Source organism: Megascapheus bottae, chromosome 13 (assembly GCF_031878675.1).
Source record: "Megascapheus bottae isolate mThoBot1 chromosome 13, mThoBot2.hap1, whole genome shotgun sequence".
NCBI lineage: Eukaryota > Metazoa > Chordata > Mammalia > Rodentia > Geomyidae > Megascapheus > Megascapheus bottae.
The window spans coordinates 6190806-6215553 of record NC_143521.1 but is presented as its reverse complement, the minus strand read 5'-3'; the positions used below and the strand labels follow the sequence as shown (position 1 = coordinate 6215553).

General features: G+C 38.0%; 1 protein-coding gene across 2 annotated transcripts in view; it reads left to right on the top strand.

Moving 5' to 3' along the window:
- Gucy1b1 (guanylate cyclase 1 soluble subunit beta 1) overlaps positions 1-22490 on the top strand; it is a 49703-nt gene extending 27213 nt beyond the window's left edge. For both annotated transcript variants that reach the window (XM_090343208.1, XM_090343209.1), the window contains exons 5-14: positions 6202-6399; positions 7568-7798; positions 9283-9399; positions 10060-10193; positions 14851-15048; positions 17270-17507; positions 18836-18976; positions 19441-19595; positions 19895-20021; positions 21088-22490. In XM_090343208.1, the coding sequence (XP_090199334.1) occupies positions 6202-6399; positions 7568-7798; positions 9283-9399; positions 10060-10193; positions 14851-15048; positions 17270-17507; positions 18836-18976; positions 19441-19595; positions 19895-20021; positions 21088-21111 (1563 nt within the window). In that variant the 3' untranslated portion in view covers positions 21112-22490. The remainder of the gene's footprint in view (positions 1-6201; positions 6400-7567; positions 7799-9282; positions 9400-10059; positions 10194-14850; positions 15049-17269; positions 17508-18835; positions 18977-19440; positions 19596-19894; positions 20022-21087) is intronic.
- The last annotated feature ends 2258 nt before the right edge of the window (positions 22491-24748 follow it).

Here is a 24748-nt window from a genome sequence, read left to right as displayed (position 1 = left end):
TCAATGACTGATTTCAGATCTCTTTCACATCTCAATGCATGGCTCATATTTTTGTATTCTTGAGGATTACCTAGGGATTTGTATAGTCTCCTTTACTATGAAGGAGATGTATTTGGCATGCCTATTGCAAAAATGAAATTTGCATTTACTTTCAAGAGTTGCATGATCTTCAAAAATATGGAACTTTATAATTTCTCAAAGGAATGATAAAATATTTGCTCTCTAAATCTGTGGATCTCTCTAAGACTGGAACCCAAGCATACTTTACTAGGCACCAAAACTACTTTTTCTTTTATGAATAACAAATATTAAATGGTAAAGTGAAATGGACTAGAGATAGCAGAATTGCTGTGTAGAAAAAGTACATCAATTTGGCTAATAGAAAAAAATACAAATGATATGAAGACATTTATAAATGCTTTAACTGTAGTCTAAAATTGCATCCTTAAACTAACCTTAGATTGGTACCTCAAAATAAAGTATCCCTTCTTTTTTAAATAATTGTATAAAGATAATAAGAAAATGAGTACAAGCATATTTGAGGTTTGCTTCACATTTTATTTGAGAAATATTAAAAGCAGAGAGATTACAGTTGCATAAGTAAGGCAAAGAGTACATTGCCTTTTGGAGAACATCATCCCTTCCCTTGCTCTTTCCCAGTTTTTCCCTCCTATCCCCACTTCCAAATTGTAGAGCTCATTTTCAACATGGTGTCCAGCGAGAACTATTGCTGCATTTGTTCACCCTTTGTCTCTCCATTTCTGTGTTAGCTCTTACACTCCCAAAGACATATAGACAAACAATCTAGACAAAAAGAGAAGAATATAAACAAAAAAATTTCTTATTTCCATTTCCTGGAGTTCATTTAGATAAATATTCATTTGTATGAGCGGATGCATATAGGCATTTATCTTTCTGTTCCTTTCTTACGAGTCTTTTCCTTCCGTCTCACTGTGTATGAATGCCTAGAGACATATATAATTTATTATATCCCAGTGTATTTTAGATCTACCATCTGCATATGAGAGAAAACATGTGCATTTGTTCTCTGTGCTCTTGGCTTGCCTCACTCAACATGATTTGCTCTAGGTCCACCCCTTTCCCTATAAATGACATTATTCTTTTTAATGGCTGTGTAAAATTCCACATGTGTAGGTACCACATGTTTTGGATCTACTCATTTATTATAGGAAATCTGAATTGTTTCCACAACTTGGCTATTGTGAATGGAAGTGGATGTGCAAGTCTTTATGGTATCCTAGCTTCTAATGTTCTAGGTAGATGTCCTAGAGTGGTATGACTGGCCCACAGGGAGAATCTATGTTTAGTATTTTTTTAAGGAAGAACCAGACTGCTTTCCAGAGTGAATCCATAAGTTTACATTCCTACCAACAGTGCAGTAGGATTCATTTTTACCTACATCCCTGCCAACATTTGTTGTTATTTGAATTCACAACGTAGGCCAATCTCACTGGGGTGGAATGGAATGTCAGAGAGTTGTTTTGATTTTCATTTCCTTTATGAGCAGGGATGATGAGCATTTCTCAAATTTTCCTTTGCCATTCTTGTCTCTTCTTCTGAGAAGTCTCTCTTTTAGTGTCTTTGACTATTTAGTGATTGTTTATTAGCTTTGGGTAGGGATAGTTTCTTAGGCTACTTATATAGTTTGAATGTTAGACCTCTGTTTGGTGCATTGCTGGTGAAGATCTTCTCCAAGTCTGCTGGTTGTCTTCCTAATTTAGTAACTTTGTCCTTTGTGTGCAGAAACTTTTTAGTTTGATGTAATCCCATTTCTCAAGTCTCTCTCCTACTTGCTATGCCCTTGGAACTTTTTCCGAAAAGTTTCTACCTATGCCTGTGAGTTCTAGTGTATTTCCTACTCCCTTTGTAATAGTTCCAAAGTTACAGTTCTGATGTTGAGATCTTTGGTCCACTTTGAGTTGATATTTGTACATGATGACAAACAGGGATCCACTTTTAGTTTTCTGCATATGGATTGCCAGTTTTCTGAACACTGATTATTGAAGAAGAGGGTATCTTCCTTCCCCCACTCCAACTATATGTCCTTGGCTCCTTTATCAAATATCAGATAACTGTAAGTATATGATTTTACTTCTGGGTCTTCGAATCTGTTCCATTGATTTTTTTGGTTGATTTTTGTGCCCAAGTTGTCTTTGTTATTAGAGCTATTCAGTAGAGCTTCAAGTCTGGGATTATAATACCACCAGTATTATTATTATTATTATTGCCTAGAACTATTTTAGCTACTTGAGGTCTTTTGTTGTTCCCTATGAATTTTCAAGATTTCCTTCTGTATGTCTAGAAAGAACTTCATTTGATTGTGGATGGAAATTGTATTAAAATTGTAGACCATATTTGTCAGAATAGCTATTACTTACAATATGAATTCTACCTATCCATGAACATGGAAAGTCTTTCCATTTCCTGGTGTCTTTGATTTATTTGATTTATTTCTCCAAATTTTCATAGCTTTCATTATAAAGGTCTTTTGTGTCTTTGGTTAGGTTTATTCCCAGATTTCTTTCTCTATTTTGGAAGCTATTGGGAATGGAGTTGTTTTCCTAATTTTCCTCTCTGCTTGTGCATTGTTGGTATATGGAGAGGCTACTTATTTTTGTGGGTTAATTTTGTGTCTTGTTATTTTGCCAGTTATTGATAAGATCCATTGCTTACTGGTACTTTCCTTAGGTGGTAGAATATGTCTTGACATTTTTCATGTCTCCTTGGCTTTCAAACATATGTACAGTTCTGTATACTGGACTGTTCTTCACAAGTTGCTTCTGAGGTCATTCAGAGATATGAGCCAGATCTGGGGCTTTAACTCAGAGCCTGGATGCTGTCCCTGAGCTCAGGTTCACCACTTGAATCACAGCTTTACTTCCAGCCTTTTGGATAGGTAATTGAAAATAAGAGCTTCATGGACATTCTTGCTGGGCAGCCTTGAAGCTGTGATCCTCAGATCTCTAGCTCCTGAGTAGTTAGGATTACAGACCTGAGCCACAAGTACCTAGGTCCAGAACATAAGTTTTAATGTCAAGTTTTGATCCCTCAGAATGTGTTACTACAGTTATGTGAATACTCAACTATATTGAGGTAGCATTATCCAATCTGCAAACGATTTTACTCTTGCTCTTCTGAGAATCATGTTTGTGACTTTTTGAAGTTGGTGCAACTATTATAATACAAATATGAAATGCCAAATTTATTAGCAATAAAAATTGGCTCAAACAAAAATAATCTCATTTTGAATTATGAATCCCATTACTTAGAATAAGGAAGCTGTGGTAATCAATTTTCTTTTTTTTTTTCCTTTACTTTTTTGTAGTCCTGGGCTTGAGCTTAGGGCCTAAACACTTTCCTTGGGTTTTTTTCAAGTCTAGAACCCTACCACTTAAACCACAGCACCACTTCCAGCTTTTTCTATGTATGTGGTACCAAGGAATTGAAACTGGATCTTCGTGCATGCTAGACAAAGCACTCTGCTACTAGGCCAAACTCCTGGCCCCATCACTTTAACTTTGAGACAGTATAAACAAGTGAGGAAAGCTGTAACTGAAGAAACCCCAAGAGTATCTTTTGTGTTAGCCACTATCTAAAGAAAATCAATATGACATTAAGTGTTGCTAAATTTTTCATGCTTCAGAAAAGCACTTTACTTGTCCAATTAATTAGTAGCAAATTCAATAACCAAATTGATCTCTGTAGAGTTGGTGACCACAAAAATCATAAAACTTGAACATTCTTACTCTGCATTTTTAGTTTTCCATGTGTGTTGAGGAACAAATGTAAGTAATATTTTATCAAATTTAACAATCTAATATTGTTCACTTTTTTCATGTTAAATAACTCTGAGACTGGGCATGATGAATACACACCTATAATCCTAGCAAAGTCAAAGAGACAGAGGTAGAAGGATTATTTATATCTTACGCAGAGTTAGTGAAACCCTATCTCAAAAACAAAAAGCAGAAGGACTGGAGGCACGACTTACATGGTAGAGTATTTAGGCCCTCAGTTCAATCTTCAGTTCAATCATAAAATCAAGTGGTTCAAACCATTCCTAGGGTATAATATCTGTATCTCTTTTTTAAAAAAAAAACTTACTTTCATGTTAAAGTGATATACAGAGGGGTTATAGTTACATATGCAAGGTAATGAATATATTTCTTGTCAAACATTGTTACCCCTTCCCTTGTTTTTCTCCTACTTTCCCTAGCCCCAGCCCCCCCCTCCCACCCACAGAGGCTCCATGGTAGCTGTATATTTAAAAAGTCAGTATATACAAGATTTGACTGATCAATTGCAATGTCTGACCTTCATTAAGTCCAAGGTAACACATATGATACCATTTAGCATTGCTGCATGTCAGTGGCTTGATTTTATGTGAAATTGGATATTACTACCAAGGATAGAAAGGGAAAGCAGATAGCTATATGTTTATATTGACATCTTTAAATATTTAAGCTTTTTGTAAAAAGAAATTCTGAAAAAAATACCCATTTGAGACCATTTCCATTCTTTTTAATGAGCTACACACAATGCAAGACCTGAGCTAAACTAGAATAGAAACATTTTTCTTGTAGCCCCAATGTCAGTTTTGACTTTGGGGAAAATGGAGACAAAAATAAAACTGGAGATTTTTCTTTCAAAAGATTACAAGTCATCTGGGAGTTTGTGAACAGAAGCCCTCAGTTATTCCTTCTCAGTGAAGAACTTGTCATAGAAACAGACCCTTTTATTATCAACCATGTAAAAAGAAACAGAAGATCTGTAGTTAATATAAACTCTCAAGTGCTTGGTATCACCATATTGGATTACATCTGCATGTAACAGCAGTTGCTAGAGGCAATCAGGATGAGTTGATGGTTTGGGTGTTTGGGTAGAGACTAACATGACTGGATTTTAAGAGATGTAATTTAAAAAAAACAGAAATCAGTGTGATAGAGGCAAATTGGGTTTATCTAATTGATAGGAAATCAGGTTTATCCAATTGAGAAGGTCATTCAAACATGACGCAATGACAAACTACAAACACTAAATATGTCGTTTACATTCTTACTGTGGCCTCTTTATACAAACGAGTTTTGTATTCCACTTTATATAAATGGGTTTTGTATTTTATTGAATAGTGAATGATGCTGGGGAAAATTTGCTGGTTCAAAGTGAGTGGTGTACTTTTCTAACACTTCAGTTTTCAAAGTTATTCTATGTGTTTTCCATAACTCTTTGCCTTGATTGGAGACTATTGGTGAATAGGAAGAGATTCTACTACTTTAATTTGTAAAACATGCTTAAAAATATGTCTATAAAATAATGTTTTTACTTCAATGTGCTTTCTGTTCTTGGTGCTGTTTAAAATAAACATAAATTGATAGTGATAGAGAAAACAGAAGACTTTTATAGGAGGTCACTGTGGCTTCTTTTTTTAATTTATTTTTTTCCATATATTTTTATTGTAATTAATAGAAGGGTTACATTCGCCAGATGGAAGGTGCATTACTTCACATACATTGATAACCTTTCTCATGTCTTGATCCCCATTTCCCTCCCCCCCATCTTGTTTTCCCCCCTTTCCTATCCAATTTCAAATAACCAAATATGCATATATCCAATATATCAGATAACAAAGTTAAATACTGTAACAATATGAGATAACCAAGGGACAGCAAAAGAGATGAAAGATAACATAGTACATTAAGGACAACAATCACTCATTATATGGCTTTTGTTTTTATATCCTAGAGGTCCTTTCATTTAGCGTCATACTGTATGGCCTTATGTATCTAGATTTTGCTCTAGGGCTTCTTTTTTTTTTTAACACAACCTATACATACTTCTATCCTAAACCCCTTCTATGTATACTTGCCTTTGCTTTCACACATAACTATCTTCTTTGTTCTATAGGAGGCATTTCTTTTCAGGTACCACTTGTTTGTTCTCTCCTCAAACACTCTAAGTATTAATAGCCACATAGGTCTGTCATAATTTTCCTAGTTTCCTTCCAATTTCTCTATAACACTTGCCTGATAGATCCTGGTAAAGGCTATGAGATCAACTTGTTGACTCTGCTGACCTGTCCTGGTACGTTCACACCAAAGACATTTTCTATATCTTGCATTGAAAACTGTGCTATCATTGTGGAAGTTTTATTGATTCATCATTCTCTCCTCCTTATTGCAGAACCTCGATGCACTACACGATCACCTTGCTACCATCTACCCAGGCATGCGTGCGCCTTCCTTCAGGTGTACTGATGCAGAGAAGGGCAAAGGCCTCATTCTGCACTACTACTCAGAGAGAGAAGGACTGCAAGATATTGTTATTGGGATCATCAAAACTGTTGCTCAACAAATACATGGCACTGAAATAGATATGAAGGTAAGGGTCAAGGATGGAGGCTGCCTTGAGCACTGATGACATTTTTTTGATACTGCAAATGATACTATCTGAATTTACCTGCCAGTGGATTTCACAAGAAGCACATATAAGCCAGAGTGGTAAAATCCTGAGCAATCTTTTATATTTGATGTTGGAATGTAGTATGTAGTATATTTATTTTTTGGAACCAGACAGCAGACTTTTCTTCTAATGATAACATTGCTTGAGGCAAGAGGAGACTTATTTGGTTTTTCTTGTGAGCACTCACTAGCTGGGAGGCAGAAGAACATGTGACTGATTGAGGTGCTGGTTTCAGCATGAAGAGACTCTTCCAATGCATAGTCAAACTGAATGTGTATCAACTTACGATTTTTCAGATTCCTTTTTCTATCTTTGTGTGTATTCTTGTCTGCACTGAAATGTAGTTGAAATGTTTGTCTTATGAATGAAAAAAATCTGGCTTAATACACAAGCGAATTTATTGAAAGTTCTCAGTATGGAACCTTACCAAATGCTGTTAGTTTTGAGTGGTAATTTCAAGGCATCTCACATATTACAATTGTGTGACAAGGAGTATCGGCATGTTTTTTTTTGTCATATGGTCTCCTGGTCAGCTGCTTTATGTGTTTACTATGTTTAGCATGTTAATGAACTTGAAGAAGAAAGTGTCTGCAGTTGTTTTTATAATTAAATTGAATTTAAGGCATAAGCAGTTAGCGTATACATTTTCATGATTCTTTCTCTTTTTGAAAAATAAGGGCCTAGATTCTGTCCTTGGGCTTTTTTGTTCATGGCCAGCACTCTGCCACTAGAATCACAGATCCACTTCTGGTTTTCTGGTTCTTAATTGGAAATAAGTGTCTCATGGATTTTCCTGCTTGGGCTGGCCTTGAACCACAATCCTCAGACCTCTGCCTCCTGAGTTTACAAGTGGGAGCTACCAGTGCGCAGAATTCTTAGGTGTTTTAAGTAAACAGAAATACAGATAACATAATTTCTGTTGGGCATAGTGTCTTATGCCAAGAATCCTAGCTACTCAGGAGGCTGAGATCTGAGGATCAAGCTCAGGGACAATGCCCAGGCCCAGAGTTCAAGCTCCATAACAAATTAAAAAAAAAACAGAAACAAATAAACAAACAACACATAATTTCCTTCCTTTGATTTTCAGGTTATTCAGCAAAGAAATGAAGAATGTGATCATACTCAATTTTTAATTGAAGAAAAAGAATCAAAAGAAGAAGATTTTTATGAAGACCTTGATAGATTTGAAGAAAATGGTACCCAGGAGTCACGTATCAGCCCATATACCTTCTGCAAAGCTTTTCCTTTCCACATCATCTTCGACCGGGACCTCGTGGTCACTCAGTGTGGCAATGCCATATACAGAGTGCTCCCCCAGGTAAACCACTACACTCCTCCACAGAATCTGACACCTTTGTCATATCTGAGCCTCTGAATGCTCATTCCACCCTCTGAGTATGTACCAGGTGACATCACACAGGCATTTGCCACGATTTAACCTAAGTGTGCTTAGACTTTCCACAGCTTCCCCAGGACACCTTTCATGCGTTTCCATTTCAATCATGCACAGAGAAAAGTGGTTAGTGAGAATTGACAGACTTATTTTCATGAGCAAAGGAGAAACCTTTGGCATAGCAACCAGCTCTCCCTTCTGTGTGCATGTAGAAAGCCAATCTCCATATTAAAAATCTGCTTAAAAAATCAGACATGAACATTTTGAGGGAAAAGAAAGGCATTAAAAAAATTCAAGATGAGGGCTGGGAGTTTGGGCTAGTGGTAGAGTGCTTGCCTGCCATGCACGAAGACTGGGGTTTGATTCCTCAGTACCACATACATAGAATAAAAAGCCGGAAGTGGTGCTGAGGTTCAAGTGGTAGAGCTCTAGCCTTGAGAAAGTCCAAGGACAGTGCTCAGTCCTGACTTCAAGCCAAGCACTGGTGAAAAAAAAATCAAGATAGAAATTACCATTGGTAGAAAAAGAAGCTCAGGACCAAATATTGTTAGAGTTGACATTTGATTTATATTGCTAAAACCATACTTTTTTTTCTCATGCACTAATGCTTTAGGCTCCTCTTAGAGAAGAGCTTTTTACTTGGAAATGGGAAATCTCTAAATCTGGCAGCAGAAAAGTGGCACTACACTGTCACTGCCCCAAGTGTTTGAGTCTCTGTGCCTCAGTCCTTCTTCCCTCTGTTTGGACCCAAACACAGAATGCATGAAGAATACTAAGTCTACATGGCCCACTGTCATAAGCAATCAGTGTCACTCATGGCTGTTATTACCAACCTTATTTTGATGAACTTGAATAAAGTGCCTGCAGTTGTTTTGATATTTAAATTGAATTGAAGGCATAAGCATTTGACACAGACATTTTCATGATGATGTTTCCTTCTTCCTCCTTTTGAGAAATGATTATCTTCTTTGTACTAATTTACATTTGAATTTCAGCTAACTATATATGTATAAAGTTTCTTGCCTATGCAACTAATTTGTGTGTATATGTGTGTTTGTTGTATTTGTGTCTGTATATGTTTGTGTGTTTGGGGGAAGGGTACTGGTTTTTGAACTATTTTCCACTTCTGAGTTTTTGCTGGTTAATTAGAGGGAATAGTCTCACTGACTTTCCTGCATGGGATAGCTTTGAACCAGAATCTCTAGCTTTTCGCCTCCTGAGTATGTAGGATTTCAGGAGTGAGTCACTGGCACTCAGCCTGATGTCCAAGACATCACTTCATTGCATAAAGAAAAATCCAAGTCTATAGAGTACATTTTCTGTACTCTAATGCTTAACCTAATAGTGACCCCTCAAATTATAATGATCATTTTAATTAACAAAATGTCCTTTTCTTACCTCCACTTCAGCTCCAGCCTGGGAACTGCAGTCTTCTCTCTGTCTTCTCGCTGGTTCGTCCTCACATTGACATTAGTTTCCACGGAATCCTTTCACACATCAATACAGTTTTTGTATTGAGAAGCAAGGTAATCAAGGCCTTTTAAAAAATTAAATATCAGTAAAGAAGATGTTAGCAATTAGAAAAAGAAAGGAGGAAAACCAATGTTCACATTCTATGAGATGGAGAAATTATAGGAAGAGGAAAGCAATCCTCAGAAAGATGGCTGTTAAAAAGGGAGTGCTGTGGCTTTGTGGCTTGGCTGAGGAGCATGGAATTCAGGCAAGTGAATTATAATGATCTCAAGTAAGTTTTAGAGAGTGTCTTGCTGGGACATTTGAGTTTCACAAAATAAAACCAACACCTTCTACTCCCCATGGAGCCACAATGCCTTATTTTAGAACTTGAACTAACAAAGACTGTTGGTAATTTACATCATTTCCTCATCTTATAGTTTGTGTTCCTAAGATAGTTTCAGCAAAATCAGTCTTCTAAGTGTACAGCTTCCTCTTTCTTACTGACTACAGTCAGCTGTTTAATGAAGAATACCCTTTTTTTTAAACTTGGTAATATATGCTGGAGCCCTTCTGGAAAGTCACTGTGGGTGAGGAGAGGGAAAGAAACTTAAATACATGACCACATCCCTAACTGGTGCCCTTCTGTGATCAAAGGAGAAAGTCCTTCTTATTTCCTTGCTGCTCAATGGTCAGGTAAAGTACTAATTAACACTTTGTCTTACCTTTCCAAGGAAGGACTGTTGGACGTAGAGAAACTAGAATGTGAGGGTGAACTGACCGGGACGGAGATCAGTTGCTTACGTCTCAAAGGACAAATGATCTACTTACCTGAGGCAGATAGCATACTTTTCCTTTGTTCACCAAGGTAATAATTGTGGTGTGAATTGTAATTCATATGACTACATCTTAATTTAAATGAATTCAGGAACACTTAATATTTGTATGTTTACTCACGAATCTTAATTGCATATATTAATGGGGTTTAGTAGCTAGGCACAGTGGCTTACAGTTGTAATTCTAGCTGCTCAGGAGGCTGAGATCTGAGGATCGAGGTTCAAGGCCAGCCCAGGCACATAAGGATCTGAGATTCTTTTTTTTTTTTTTTTTTTGCCAGTCCTGGGCTTGGGCTCAGGGCCTGAGCACTGTCCTTGGACTTTCTCAAGGCTAGAGCTCTACCACTTGAGCCTCAGCACCACTTCCGGCTTTTTTCTATGTATGTGGTACCGAGGAATCGAACCTGGGTCTTCATGCATGCTAGGCAAGCACTTTAACCACTAGGCCAAACTCTCGGCCGGATCTGAGATTCTTATCTCCAGTTAAACACTAGAAAACCGAAAGTGAGGCTTGGCTCAAGGGATAGGGTGGTAGCCTTGAGCTGAAGAGCTCAGAGACAATACCCAGGCCTAGAGTTCAAGCCTCATGACCTACAAAAAAATAGGGTTTAGTATAATATTTAATATTTGTTTGTAGAATGTCCTGATAATGAGATTTGATTCCCTATGCTTTCATATGCTGATTCGAAATTAGGTTTTCCAACACTCGCCCTATAGTCCTCCATGACAGCACTGAGCTCGTTGAACATTTGTTAATAAACTCGAGAAATCATGCATATGCCACCTGATACTGTATTTGTGGAGTACTTAGTAGGGATGACTACTCTATAGTTAACTGAGTTCTTATTTTTATATTTTTAAAAGAAGCATTGGGGCGGGGAGTTTGGCATAGTGATAGAGTGCTCTCCTAGCATGCAAAAGCCCTGGGTTTGATTCCTCGATACCACATACACAGAAAAAGCTGGAAGTGGTGCTGTGGCTCAAGTTGGAGAGTGTTAGCCTTGAGAATGCCCAAGGACAGTGCTCAGGCCCTGAGTTCAAGCCTCAGGACTGACTTAAAAAAGCTTCAGAAAGCAATTGTGTAAAACACCTGGCATGATAGCATGTATGCATGGATACAGTTGGTACCCTGAATGTACTTTTCCATAAGATGTGAGAAAAATTATAAAACTAATCATTTTTGAATTTAGGCTACTTTGTGTTAAAAAATATTTATTTTAGCCAGGAGCTGGTGGCTCACACCTATAATCCTAGCTACTCAGGAGGGTGAGAGCTGAGGATCACAGTTCAAGGCCAGCCAAGGCACAAAAGTCTGTAAGACTCTTTTCTCCAGTTAACCATCAGAAAACAGGAAGTGGATCTGTAGCCACTGGTAGAGCACTAGCCTTGAGCTGAAGAGCTCAGGGACAACTCCCAGAATTCAAGCCCCAAAACCGACCCCCCTGTAAAAAATAATAAGTAAATAAATAAAATGAAAATGCTCATTTTCATCAGGATGTGGCCTTCAGAATATATCATAAAATTGGAACAAGGACAAACTATGGCTGACATTTTTCAAATTCCAGATTGACTGTGAACAAAAGATGAATAGGAATTCAGAATATGAAGCTATACCTAAATTTGCATTAGAATAATAGGAAAAGATAATTGTAGAACTGGTTATTATGGAATATTTTCCTTATATAAGAACAACAATGAAATGGGTACTAAGACATGTGAAAGGGTATCAATGTATGTGAATTAATGCACCTTCTATCTGGCAAATATCATGTAACCCTTTTACTAATTACAATAAAAAAATGGAAAAAAAAAGAACAACAATGATTTATTTCCTGAGTAAAATATATTATAAAAAATAATATAAACAAAATTGGGAATAATACAAATTTTTAAATATCAGCAGTCTGTGGGATCTAGTAATGTCTCTGCTATCAGATGTTTTCTTCTTCCTCATTTCAGGGTGAACTTCCCATTAGGGGAAATTCATATTCATGGAGACAAAGGATTTTTTGGAGAGAGAAATAGACAGTGTGGAGTACATTGTTAATTGCTGCATGCAGACAGGATCCAAAAGATTATGTTAGTGTCTGCTTATGGTTGTAAAAAGAATTGAGCATGTGTTAAATAATACAAAAATGCAAGTAAGAGGGATTTTACTTACAAAATAAATAATTCCACGATAATTACTTTAAATCAAGAAAGTCTCATAACTACTACCAGTAACTCATGAGTATAATTCTTGCTACTAATGAAGCTGAGACATGGAAGACCCTGGTTTAAAACTGATTGAGGCAGAAAAGTCTATGAGACTTCATCTCTAATTAACCAGGAAAAATCAGGACTGGAGGCCTGACTCAGGTGATAGAACACTAGTTAAACAAGTTTTAGGACTTGAGTTCAAATCTTACTCACTATCAACAAAAACTTGTATTCATACTTTGTGAAAATAATAGGAATTTTTAGAACAGTAAGATGTCTAAATTTGATTGTTTCTTAAACTTTAGTATGAGAATTTTCCCTGTTTATTTCCAGTGTAAGCTTTTAGAAATCTTTTTTTGCACTAGGAGTTTGGTCTAGTAGTAGAGTGCTTGCCAAATATTCACAAAGATCCTGGTTTGATTCCTCTGTACCACATACAAAGAAAAAACCAGAAGTGGCTGTTGTGGCTCAAGTGGTAGAGCTCTAGCTTTGAGAAAGTCCAAGGACAGTGCTCAGTCCCTGAGTTCAAACTCCATGACAGGTAAAAAAAAAAAAAAGGAAGAAAAATCATCATGCTTATAATTTAGCAAATAAATTCACTTTTGTCCACGTATGCTTATTCCTACAAGAGAGCTTTAAGTTTCATGCTTATTTCAACAAAATCTAAAACAATAATGTACTCTGTCAATAAAATTTTCAATTATTTTGTTTTTAATATGTTAGCATGCTAAATTCTGCTTTGAGTTATGAACATTTCTGAGAATATCTTACATAGAAATCTTTTGTTAATACATATTTTTAGTAAGGTCATACCAAGCTTCATCCTTTTAGAGAAATTAGTAATTCTTCACAAAAATTCTTAGTTTTCACTAAAGAATCAAAGATCAATAATAGAAACTTATATTTTAACTAATGAATATATATATATATTTACAGTCAATTTTATACTTGCTGGAACTTCATGCAACCAATAAACATTATTATTTTGTTTCTAAAATAACAAAGATTAATAGATTTTAGTGCTTAAATAATAATATTAAACCAACAAACAAAGTGAAAGGGAGCAGGAATAGATAGGAGAGAGCCAGAATTAAGAACAGTATGCTTGTTGGGCTCGGTGGCTCATGCCTGTAATCCTAGCTACTCAGGAGGCTGAGATCTGAGGATGAAGGTTCAAAACCAGCCCGGGCACAAAAGAACCCGAGAGTCTTATCTCCAATTAACCTCTAGGGGGAAAAAAAAGGAAACTGGGTAGCGTAGGGTGGTAACCTTGAGCTGAAGAGCTCAGGGACAGCACCCAGGCCTAGTTCAAGCCCCATGACCCCCTCAAAAATGTATGCTCACATACACACACACCAGAAACTCTTAAGTTTACAACACACTATTGAAGTACAATGCCCTCGAATTTTTCTTGGTACTGAGGTTCTCTCATGTTAGCTAGACAAGCTCTTTGCTATTCAGAACCTCATTATTTTTCAGTTGGTACTCTACAACCTGAGTTGTCGCCAGCCTGGTTTTTTTAAATTATTTTTTTATTGTCGGGTAATGTATAGAGGGCTTACAGTTACATTCACCAGGTAGTAGGTGCATTACTTCTCACACATTGATACCCCTTCTCATGTTTTTATCCCCGTTTCCCTTCCTCCACCCCCTCCCAGTCATCTTGGCTTCCCCATTCCCTTTCCTATTTCAAATAAACATATATACAATATACCAGGTAACAAAGTGCAGCTTGGTTTTTGCTGGTTATTTTAGAGATGGATTCTTGTAAAGTTTTCTGTCAGGGCTAGCTTTGAATGGTAATCCCCACTCACACCAGTGATGAGCTACTAGCAACTGTGCCTAAATACTCTTTCATGTGCTCTTCCCTCTCTCCCTCTCCCCCTCTTCCTCTCCCTCTCCTCTCCCTTTCCCTCCCCCTTTCTCTCTCCCTCTTCCCCTCCTTTTCTCTCTCTCCCTCTCCCTCCCTCTCCCTCTCCCTCCCCCCCAACCAGGTTCTGATGTGGCATGTTAGACAAGCATTCTACTACTCAAACCACTCTTCAGCATTTTGGACATTTTTAATCATTGCTTCTAAATGGGAATAAAATTTGTAGAATCCATAAGGCAAAAAATTCTGGCTTTTAAAGAGAACAATATTATTCTTTTAAGAGAGTAAAAGCAATTTTTCTCTTTTTTGATAAGGAACATATGAGAAAATGAAAACCAAACAGCCTCATGATAAGCATCTTGGTAGATTTCATGGAGTAATTTCTAGGTGTATCTTGCTGTAAAACCAAAGCATAACACTCCTTAAAGTACAAGTTGATAAAAATGTATTTTGTTTCCTGAATACTGATAGACTTTTAAATGTGTCAGAGAATAAAATCATTATATTGATTAGATTATTAATTCTTCAGTGTGACCTTCTGTACGGTGGGACTTGGCAGGATTAATCCCTGCTCACGCGGATGCATTGGGCCTGACTTTGCCTCATTCTCTGTGTGGCAGTGTGATGAATCTGGACGACTTGACAAGGAGGGGGCTGTACCTGAGTGACATTCCTCTGCACGATGCCACACGTGACCTCGTTCTTTTGGGAGAGCAGTTTAGGGAGGAATACAAACTGACACAGGAACTGGAAATCCTCACAGACAGGCTGCAGCTCACATTACGAGCTCTGGAAGATGAAAAGAAAAAGACAGACACGTAAGAATGTGATTAAAGATGGGGCCTGGCTTCTGTTGCTACTATATCACAACTCCACTGTAGCTAAGATTGATATTCAAACTACAAAGGCATCTATGTCTCCTTGCACTTCGGATCGTATTTGGCCTGCTTCCAAATATTAGGGAAAGGCAGTACATTTCTGACTTTCTTAAGAGATTTTTATCCAGGGCCTTAGGTGTTCTTTTCTTTTAATACCATTTAAATTTAAGGCCAATTTTAATACAAGAGTATATGGTCTTGGTCAGCTGCTGTGCACAAGTTAACTCATGAGTTAAGTTTCCTATTAGCATAGATGAATTAGAGACAAATGCTTGTCTTTACCTGTAACTGCTTAATTCACATACTGGGAATCTTTGTATAATTAGGCTGAAAGCATGTCTAGTTCTTCCCTTTGAGGTCATTTTACCTAGCTCCATAATTCTAAGCTACAACCAGATAAAATGGTTCACCATGCACCTGGCAGAATGTAGGAAGAATGGGAGCAGACAGTGTAAATCATGGAGATGTTACACTATATACATTTGGAACCAACCCTGTGCTCAGGGCTAATGGCTCCCATTCCAGCAGCTGTGGTGATATTGGAAGCTGGCAGGCTACTGTTGTCTGTCCTCTGGGTATCAGCCACTGTTTGTGATCTCTGACTCTCCTGGCAGAGTCCTGGCAGTCCATTTTGCCAGGGGCTTAGTCCTAGACTAGGGCTGCAGCTGGAAGCTGGAGGCAGAAAGGGAAAGTGTGGTCCCTTGGAGTCGAAGGACCAGGTGTTCCAAAGCACAGCCTCTCTCACCCTGGGAAGTCTCTGTTGGCCTCCCATGTCCAGAGCCTGGGCACCTGTGAGCTCTGTGACCTGCCCTCAGGCTCCTGGCAGAAGTATAGATAAAATGCTGCATAAGGTTCTTGGTAGACATAAGCTCCATTTGTCCTAGAAAGTGGCCAGGGAGGAGGCTGGGCAGAAGCCTCAGCCATTTCTGCTGAAGGCCTTGAAGCCCACTGTTTCCTCTCACATCACAGCTGCAGTGGCCTTGGCCAGTGGTGGCTCTGGCCATCGATGCTCAGAGGGCTCCATCTACTGCCAGCTGGCAGAGGCATGGAGTCCCTCAGGGGCATCTAGTCTTAGACCAGACCTTGGGAGTTCCTAGGTCTGGGTACTGAGCCAGTCTTTGCTATCCGGTAGTTGAGACAGGCTCATCACAGGACTTTGGTTTCCTCAAGGTGAGTTGACTTTCTGAGTCTACTTCATCTGTTTCGAGATCCTGTGTCTTAGGAAGTCTTAGAGTAATTTTATATTGATAGATTTGAATGGAGTTTTTTTCTGGATAGTATTTTCAAGGTAAACCCATTAGTTTCCTTTAAAGTTGAGTAGTTCTATAGTTATCATTTAATATTCAAGTATAGCATCAATATTTCATGAACTGTGTTCAGGTTAGAACTTTAGAATGAACACTGGAGAAAACTCATTATGGGTAGGAGAAAGAGTGTGAGCTCATCTCAGTTGTGTCTATCTCAACTTTACCTCTGGACTTTAGGAAAGAAACAAACAAGAAGGCTCCATTTACTCCTAATACTTCTTGTTGAGCCAAGTGTTCTCTGATTCTCTCCTAATTTGGCCAGCTGTGTCTTTCCTATGTACAGGCAGAACTAGTCCCCTGGCATGAGCCTCATGATATGGTGGTAGTTTTAGTTCTGCCTATGGACACAAATAAAATATTTTCTCATCTGGACCAGTCCCTCCTGTTTTATCCATCTTTTCCATGGAGCTGTGAGGTAGGGATTACAGAAAATCATCCTACCTCATTTGCTATGAGTTGCCAAAATTGAGATAATGTTCTTTGCATCCTGAGAGGTTTCTGAGATCACATGTTATCACACAACATTCAAGGTTCTGATAATGACAACTGTAATGGTCAACATCATCATAGCGCTGCCAAACACAGAACTATATATACAGACATTGATTTTCTGTTGCTAGTTCTTTCTAAATTTTCTTTTGGTTTGTTTAGCTAATTTTGGTTTGGATTGTCTTAAATCTAGGACACACTATGATCAAAAGGAACAAGTGGTTTATGGGTTCAATGTCTCCCTTTGATGATATTTGATGATTGTCAGAAGGAACCAATATCACTGATGTGGTATGAAAGGGACAGCAAAAGCACCCAAGGTTTGTCCAGCATGTCTTACAGCATCTTGCTCCCAATCCCCACAGATTGCTTTATTCTGTCCTTCCTCCATCTGTTGCCAACGAGCTGAGACATAAGCGTCCAGTGCCTGCCAAAAGATATGACAATGTGACCATCCTGTTCAGTGGAATTGTGGGCTTCAACGTGTTCTGCAGCAAGCATGCATCCGGTGAAGGAGCCATGAAGATTGTCAATCTTCTCAATGACCTCTACACCAGATTTGACACACTGACTGATTCACGGAAAAACCCCTTTGTGTACAAGGCAAGTCTTCTTGAGTACCCATGGCAGTGCTGTTTGGGGTCTGAGATTCTGTTTTCTTTCTACAAATTCTGCTACCATGGTTTTCAGACTGTAGCTGCATCTGGGTACAATGAGTCTCCATGAATCCTGGTTTACCATTTCCTTAAATAATTACCTTCTTCTCCCTGTAACTCAAACAGGCGTTTCATGGAGCTGATGATTCTCTGCTTAAAGTGGAATTCTCAACAGCTTCTTTGCACTTAGGTTACCAAATCTGGTCAGACTGTTTATCACATTTACTATAAACATAGCATTCATGTGGGTGCCTGCAAAAGACACTTTTACAGAAATATATGAATGCTTTGTACTGTAAAGAAATCATGGAGTTTGAGAACGATCGTAGAACTCCAGTGTGCTTTTAGATAACATCAACTGGAAGATAAACATTTATAAGTATTTCTGCCCTTAGTTTCAAGGAGAAACAAATAAAATATTGGAAAAATTAAGTCAGTGGAATATTGTTTTATAAGGCAAGAATGTGAATAATCTCTAGGCATGTGAATCTCACAGGAACACTTATTTTGTGGTCATTTTCTGAGGTACAGTGCAACACTTGCTGAGTATTTTATGAAAATAAATGGTCATTAGCCATGAGAAATCACTGAACTTTGGCCAGTGACATTTGTGTGTGTGTGTGTGTGTGTGTGTGTGTGTGTGTGTGTGTGTGTGTGTGTCTGTGTGTGTGTGTCTGTGTGTCTGTGTGTCTGTGTGTCTGTGTATGCGCTCATCCTGGGGCTTAAACTCACGTTATGGGTACCCTCCCTGAACTGTTCTTAAGGCTACCACCCTACCACCTGAACCACAGAGCCACTTTGAGCTTTTTCAATGTTTACTTGGAGTAAGAGTCTCACAGGCTTCCCTGTCTGTGCTGGTTTCAAACTACAATCCTCCCCTCATATTTCAGTCTCCTGAGTAGCTAGGATTACAGATGTGAGCCATTGGCACTCAGCTTAGCAAATGAGTTTTATATCATCACTGTTTTAGGGACAAGTGCAGTATCCCATTATTCTGTTAAATTTTAGTAGATCTCAGATGGAAAATTCATTGTTTGCTGGGGGAAAATCCATAGTTATGCATATGCATGGTCATAGACCATAGTGTATACTTTGCAAATACTTTGTAAAGGTTTATTTTTTTCAGAGTTCAATACATTATAATTGGGAGAGAATTGAGAGGAAAGAGAGGTTCAACTTGCTAATAACCTGAAAAGATACTTTTTGCTAGAGGAGTAAATTAAAGAGTCATTTGTATGCTAACCATTGAACCTCTGCATGTGTGTGTTGCATTAGGTGGAGACTGTTGGTGATAAGTACATGACAGTGAGTGGTTTGCCCGAGCCATGCATCCACCACGCACGGTCCATTTGCCACTTGGCCTTGGACATGATGGAAATTGCTGGCCAGGTTCAAGTAGATGGTGAATCTGTTCAGGTTTGTATATTCAAAGATATTATAAAGATACTATAATACTCATAGAGATCCTTTCTGGAGAACTGACTCAAAGCCTTGCCCAGGCAAATTATTAAGATGCACAAAGAAGGTTATTTTAAGACTAAAGACCAAGATATTTTATTGAGCTCACAATTTCATAGAAATGGGAAATATCTACTTGAAATTAGCCTGTGCCATATCCCTAAAGACAAGAAGGAAACTCTTGCCCCCTTTTATTTATTAATCTCTTTCCCACATCTCATACAAGATGTTTTAGTCACATCTTTAATAACTGCAGCAGGATTCAAATATTTCTTTTGGGAGGCAGAAATTTGGTTAGGGTATAGGAAGTAGCTTGGAGTAAGCTTGTGGTTTTCATAGACATGTTATTCTGTAATCTAAAGAAAGCAAAATGCCAGGCGTATGCGATCACACTTACTGAAGCCAAGCTTTGGTCTCTGCAGATAACAATAGGGATACACACTGGGGAAGTGGTGACAGGCGTCATAGGACAGAGAATGCCACGATACTGTCTCTTTGGAAACACTGTCAATCTCACCAGCAGAACAGAAACCACAGGAGAAAAGGGGAAAATCAATGTGTCTGAATACACATACAGGTATGAATAATAATCCTGCTGTTTACTGAGTTGTGGGGAGACTGTGCGTGGCTGTAAGTTAACTGGGTGGTTAAGGTAGCTATAGACACCTCTCATCTCTACTCCTTCCTTCTGTATTAGAAATTTAAAAATCACCATTTTTCTGTTTTAAATGATTACACAGGAAATCAGTACATGACATGATCATTGTTACTAAAACCTTTAATACCTTTAAATAGGACTGCAGTATGTTTTTGCAGTTCCAGTCTCTATACAACCTTGGTCTTCCTCTGTCTCTACTCCTTCTGTCCTTCTTTCAGGTGCCTTATGTCTCCAGAAAATGCAGATCCTCAATTCCAGTTGGAGCACAGAGGCCCTGTGTCCATGAAGGGCAAAAAAGAACCAATGCAAGTCTGGTTTCTGTCCAGAAAAAACACAGGGACAGAGGTATGACTAATCTGAGCATAATTCTTGTTCCTAAGAGGAGAATAGAAAACAGGGAGTTCCCCTATAATCAATGAAAACTGACTTCATTTGAAAAGAATTCTTTTAGAAATTAACTCTTCCATAAGCTGATGGAAATCTTTCAAGCTCAAGAACCAGTTAAAAGAATATATATTTTTGGGAGCATTTTATAACTACCAGTCTTGGTCCTATAATGAAATTCCAAGCCAAACAGCAGCTAGATCAGACCTGAGATTTGCTCTTCCCTTGTAACCCAGCTCAAAAATGACTGAGGTAAGTGGACTAAGAAGGACCAGACCAATCCTTCCCTCTCTTCTGCACTCCCTGAACTGGTTCTGAGATCCCCAGTTCATCAAGAAAGGGCTACACAGAATGGATATTTCCTTAAACACCAAGCCTATGATACTTCCTAAGGCCTGTGGCTCCCATGGGGATAGAGTCAAAGTCAAGTCCCTCGGGAGTTTCTTCTAGCAAGATGAGTGATTTATTATTTGACAGCATTTAAACAATCTCTGAAAGAATTTCTGAAGTCCCTTAGATTCTTAGAATACTGTGGCTCTAACTCTAGCCAGAACCCTTTATCCTAGGACATTTCCCATCCCAGACTGGTCTCTATCCCTAGGTCCTGGCTGGCTGGATCCTGTTGCACATGGGTGATGGTGGACTCATATCAGAAGCCAGGGACATTTGGTTCTCTGTGGACCCCTTGGTTCATCAGAAACAGTGACACTAGATCTTATTTCTTTTCATGCAATCCAGACCTCAACGGAATGGAATGCCAATGTTTTAAATATTTGTCTTCTTTCATTTGGTTTTCCTCTTAAGTGGTTTATCCATTAGCTTGGCATGTGCATCAATGAGATGTAAATGTGGACCTGCTTAGTTGGGTGGTCCTAAGAATAATTTCATCCATAATTTTGATAGGTATGATCTATAGAAGCTGTCCATGTGACTACAGATAGCATTGTGAGAGACATCTATATTTAAGGGACATTGTAAACTTTATGGTCCTCCCAAATAAAACCCACATTCCTTCCACTCTTTTAAGGAAACAAGCCAGGATGATAACTGAACATCTTCCACTGGGAGGGAGGCTGTGATCTCCAGACACCCTCAAACCAAGGAGAAGATTCTATTTGACTGTCCTCTTTGATTTTTCCTGCACTCCTAAATCAGTTTCATACTATCCATTATTCAGTCAGTATTAGCTCTGATTTTGATTCTTTTTTTTAAGATTTTAGTATATTATGTAAAGTTTAGCCTTTGATGTGAATGATGTGAGCTTCATGTATCTTAAAATCTACTGCAAGCATTACCTGGACTGGTGGTCTGCAAGTGGTAGACATCCAGTAAATATGTGCTGAAATTAAATAAAAGTGAAGAGTATTTTGCTGTGTGTGTACATATATAATCATGCTTCATCAAATCTGTTTAATGCTCCATATATATGTATATGTATATTTTAATGATTATAACCTAGAATAAACTTTATATCATATTTGGTGTATATCATTTAGAAATCATTTTGTAATGGAGTGAATCTAAGTTTTAGGAAAAGATGAAATTTATTTTCAGATTTCCAAAGTAAGAATTAATACCATGCTAAGGAAAGAGTGACTATTTTGAAGTATGCTAATTTTCTTTTGAAAATATAATGCACATTACTATTATTAAATCTTTGGATTTAAGTCATGTAGCAACTATAATTTGTTTGAAGTGCTATCATTTATATTGTGTTAAAATTTAAATTTCATTAAACACTGGTGACTCATGTTTGTAATCTTAACCACTCAGTAGGCTGATATCTAAGAATTGTGTTTGGAAGCTAGTACAGACAGGGAAAGTCTGTGAGACTCTTACCTTTGATTAACCACTAAAAATGGCCAAAAAATGAAGCCGTGGCCCAAGTGTTAGAGCACTAGACTTGAGCAAAGAAGCTCAAAGATATCACCTAGACCCTGAGTTCAAGCCTCAGGACTGTAACAACAATAAAATAAAGTAATACATTTTCTTAGCTTCTCACAGATCTTATTTAACTTTGCTGTTTCATATTGAATGATGACATCAGCTAGGGACATCTCTCCCCAGGAACAAGGATGGAAATGCACTGCCAAGATTCTGCTATCTGAGCAATTCTTGATCCAGCTCTTTCCAGAAACGAGCTTCCTTTCCTTAGTTTAGAATGGGATTTTTTATCCAGGGCATCATGTTCAGGAAAGTCAGTTTAATTAATTTCAACATAATGTGTATTCTGGAATAAAAAGCCTGTTGCTCTTATAATGCCGCTAATAATTTATTAATATCTATCTCCAAAAAATAGAGTACAAATACTTACATGTAAAAAAGTCTGTCCCTAAATTTAGTGTTTTGTATCAGCCCATTTAATACATATATAAATGTTCCATGTTGATGTGTAAAAGAATCTACAATAAATTATTTTTTTCACTTGTCTCTAGACAATTTTTTCAATACAATATTAACATTTGTAATTTTCTTAATGTGATATTGCAGAAGCATGTTATAATTTTATATACTATATGAATTTTAATTTATTACTGTTATAGTTGTATGTTATTCCTTTTTTAATTTTTTGCTAGTTGTGGGGCTTGAACTCAGGGCCTGTACACTGTCCTTGGGCTTTTCTCAAGGCTAGCACTCTGCCACTTGAGCCACAACACCACTTCCAGCTTTTTCTACATATGTGGTACCGAGGAATCGAACCCGGGTCATTGTGCAAGCTAGGCAAGCACTCTTACCACTAGGCCAAACTCCTGGCCCTTGTTATTACTTTTAGCAATTATTATTTATTAATATTATGAAATGTGTAGTATGTGACAGTACTAAGGCTTGAATTCAGAGCCTTATTCTCTCACTCACCTTTTTTTTTCCTCTCAAGGCTGGTACTCTATGACTTGAACCACAACTTCACTTTCAGGGTTTTTTTCTGGCTAGTTAATAATAGGAGTTCAGAGCCTCTTGGGTTTGTTGGCCCAGACATGTCTCTAACTTATGGTTCTTTTGCATCAGTCCCCAGAATAAAGACTTTATTCTTGGTAGTCAATGTCCTGGTGACTGGAGGCTTTGCTATAGTTGGAATCTATTTTGTCCACAGATCTCAAATGTCTTAGTACTGTTTTAGAGGGGAGACGTAGTAGAAAGTATTAGGTAATTCAGGGTGCATCCCTTTCCCTCTCCTGGGCTCTGTTTCCCCTATGCCATACAGTAGTTCCACCATCTGCTACCTCATGACAGTTCTGAAAGCAACAAGGCCAGGAGATGATGAATTGAAAACTTCAAAATGTTGATCCCTCATCGATTATCTCAGATATTTGTGATAACAGCATCAAGCTGACTCACACAGGATATGTCGATGGGAAAAAAAAAAGATCTCTGCCTCTGAAGAACTTACATTCCATTTTTTACATCTCAATTGTTTCTAAATGTCTATTTTATTTTATTTTGTTCAGGTTCTCTTGCAAGAAAGGTTTATAAAGGGATTAGAGAAGAAAGAGGATATAAGAAAGAGGCATGTGAAAGAATAGAATGTATGACCTAAGTCAGGTGCCTGTTTGGAATAAAATGAAATCTTCCCCATGGTATAATTAGTATGTGAAAATAAGAATGAGGAGGGCCAGGAGTTTGGCCTATTGGTAGAGTGCTTGCCTAACATGCATGAAGACCCTGGTTCGACTCCTCAGTACCACATACATAGAAAAAAAAAAAAGCTGGAAGTGGTGCTGTGGCTCAAGTGGTAGAGTCCTAGTCGAGAAAGCCCAAGGATAGTACTTAGGCCCTGAGTTCAAGCCCCAGGACTGGCAAAAAAAAATAATGAGGAGAGATTGTGAAAACAAATTTTAAAGTATCGTCACATTTACCAGACTGATTCATTGTGGTTATGTTTGTAACTCTGTCTTGTTCTGGGCCAGTACTGCTTACAGGCTCGTACTTATCTTCTTAAATCTCAATCTGAAAATCTGACCCATAATATTTGCAATCAGTGGTATATTTTTATTTGTATGTCTGCTGCTTTATACACTAGAGGTTTCTTTTTTTTCTTTTAGAGGTTTCTTAAAATTACTTTTTCCTTTAGATATTGCTTGATAAATGTGTTGAATGAAGGAGAGGTGATAGTCTCATAGATGAAATCTCTTGAAACTGGAGTCAGAGATGATTTTAAAATGCCATTGTGTTTGGAGGAAAGACTGGAGAGTTTGTTGTTGTCGGTGGTGGTGTGTGTGTGTGTGTGTGTGTGTGTGTGTGTGTGTGTGTACCAGTCCTGGGGCTTGAACTCGGGTCCTGGGGGCTATCGCAGAGCTTCTTTTGCTAATAGCTAACACTCTACCACTTGAGCCCCAGTGCCACTTCTGACTTTTTTGCTGGTAAATTGGGGGAGTCTTATGTACTTTTCTGCCTGGCTTCAAACCTGGGCTGTTTGATCTCAGTCTTCTAAATAGCTAGGATTGTACAGGTGAGAGCCACTGGTACCCAGCTAACACTGGCATTTTGCATGGACTTGTTTGCTAGGGCAAAATAGTGGCTTATGGAGCAGAAGCAAAACTAAAAGTACCTAAGTCATGGATGAGCCAAAGTGAATGGGGAATGGATGAAAGCCAAAGAGAGAGCTAATGACTAGTGAGTGGTTGATGATGATACCCTTAAACACAATGGATGACATAGAAGGGACATTTATGGGAAATACTACAATACTA